At 46.0% G+C, this 2579-nt stretch overlaps 1 protein-coding gene across 1 annotated transcript in view; it reads left to right on the top strand.

Annotated features, from left to right (window-relative positions):
• LOC133362983 (derlin-2-like) overlaps positions 1 to 2579 on the top strand; it is a 79386-nt gene that overhangs the window by 69830 nt on the left and 6977 nt on the right. Inside the window, 1 exon segment of the mRNA XM_061581967.1 lies at positions 5 to 150. Within this exon segment, the coding sequence (XP_061437951.1) occupies positions 58 to 150 (93 nt within the window). The 5' untranslated portion in view covers positions 5 to 57.

Raw genomic sequence — 2579 nt, 5'->3', positions numbered from 1 at the left:
GGTGGTAGTGGTGGTGGTAGTTGTTGTGGTGGTTGCGGCCTCCCCTCCCGCGCCGCGATGGCTTTCCAGCCGCTGCAGCACGAGTACCTCGTGATGCCGACAGTCACCAGGGCCTACACCAGTGCCTGTGTCATCACCACAGCCGCCGTGGTAAACATTACTATCACTATACCATCACTACCACTACCATCACTACCACCACTACCACTACACCATCACTACAGTCACCAGGGCCTACACCAGTGCCTGTGTCATCACCACAGCAGCCGTGGTAAACATTACTATCACTATACCATCACTACCACTACCATCACTACCACCACTACCACTACACCATCACTACAGTCACCAGGGCCTACACCAGCGCCTGTGTCATCACCACAGCCGCCGTGGTAAACATTACTATCACTATACCATCACTACCACTACCATCACTACCACCACTACCACTACACCATCACTACAGTCACCAGGGCCTACACCAGTGCCTGTGTCATCACCACAGCCGCTGTGGTGATTATACCATCACTACTACACTATACCATCACTATACCATCACTACCACTACCATCACTACCACCACTACCACTACACCATCACTACAGTCACCAGGGCCTACACCAGTGCCTGTGTCATCACCACAGCAGCCGTGGTGATTATACCATCACTACTACACTATACCATCACTATACCATCACTACCACTACCATCACTACCATCACTACCACCACTACCACTACACCATCACTACAGTCACCAGGGCCTATACTAGTGCATGTGTCATCACCACAGCAGCCGTGGTGATTATACCATCACTACTACACTATACCATCACTATACCATCACTACCACTACCATCACTACCATCACTACCACCACTACCACTACACCATCACTACAGTCACCAGGGCCTATACTAGTGCCTGTGTCATCACCACAGCAGCCGTGGTGATTATACCATCACTACTACACTATACCATCACTATACCATCACTACCACTACCATCACTACCACCACTACCACTACACCATCACTACAGTCACCAGGGCCTACACTAGTGCCTGTGTCATCACCACAGCAGCCGTGGTGATTATACCATCACTACTACACTATACCATCACTACCACTACCATCACTACCACCACTACCACTACACCATAACTACAGTCACCAGGGCCTACACCAGTGCCTGTGTCATCACCACAGCAGCTGTGGTAAACATTACCATCACTATACCATCCCTATCACATCACTACCACCACTATACCATCACTATCACATCACTACCACCACTATACCATCACTATCACATCACTACCACCACTATACCATCACTATCACATCACTACCACCACTATACCATCACTATCACATCACTACCACCACTATACCATCACTATCACATCACTACCACCACTATACCATCACTATCACATCACTACCAACCACTATCACTATCACATCACTACCACCACTATACCATCACTATCACATCACTACCACCACTATACCATCACTATCACATCACTACCACCACTATACCATCACTATCACATCACTACCACCACTATACCATCACTATCACATCACTACCACCACTATACCATCACTATCACATCACTACCACCACTATACCATCACTATCACATCACTACCACCACTATACCATCACTATCACATCACTACCACCACTATACCATCACTATCACATCACTACCACCACTATACCATCACTATCACATCACTACCACCACTATACCATCACTATCACATCACTACCACCACTATACCATCACTATCACATCACTACCACCACTATACCATCACTATCACATCACTACCACCACTATACCATCACTATCACATCACTACCACCACTATACCATCACTATCACATCACTACCACCACTATACCATCACTATCACATCACTACCACCACTATACCATCACTATCACATCACTACCACCACTATACCATCACTATCACATCACTACCACCACTATACCATCACTATCACATCACTACCACCACTATACCATCACTATCACATCACTACCACCACTATACCATCACTATCACATCACTACCACCACTATACCATCACTATCACATCACTACCACCACTATACCATCACTATCACATCACTACCACCACTATACCATCACTATCACATCACTACCACCACTATACCATCACTATCACATCACTACCACCACTATACCATCACTATCACATCACTACCACCACTATACCATCACTATCACATCACTACCACCACTATACCATCACTATCACATCACTACCACCACTATACCATCACTATCACATCACTACCACCACTATACCATCACTATCACATCACTACCACCACTATACCATCACTATCACATCACTACCACCACTATACCATCACTATCACATCACTACCACCACTATACCATCACTATCACATCACTACCACCACTATACCATCACTATCACATCACTACCACCACTATACCATCACTATCACATCACTACCACATCACTACCACATCACCATCACTACTACCATCACTACCACCATCATCACTAC

The sequence above is a fragment of the Lethenteron reissneri genome, unplaced genomic scaffold, assembly GCF_015708825.2.
Source record: "Lethenteron reissneri isolate LAM-NWPU_2019-01 unplaced genomic scaffold, ASM1570882v1 scaffold_1639, whole genome shotgun sequence".
NCBI classification, from domain to species: Eukaryota; Metazoa; Chordata; class Hyperoartia; order Petromyzontiformes; family Petromyzontidae; genus Lethenteron; species Lethenteron reissneri.
This window is presented reverse-complemented; position numbering and strand designations above follow the sequence as displayed.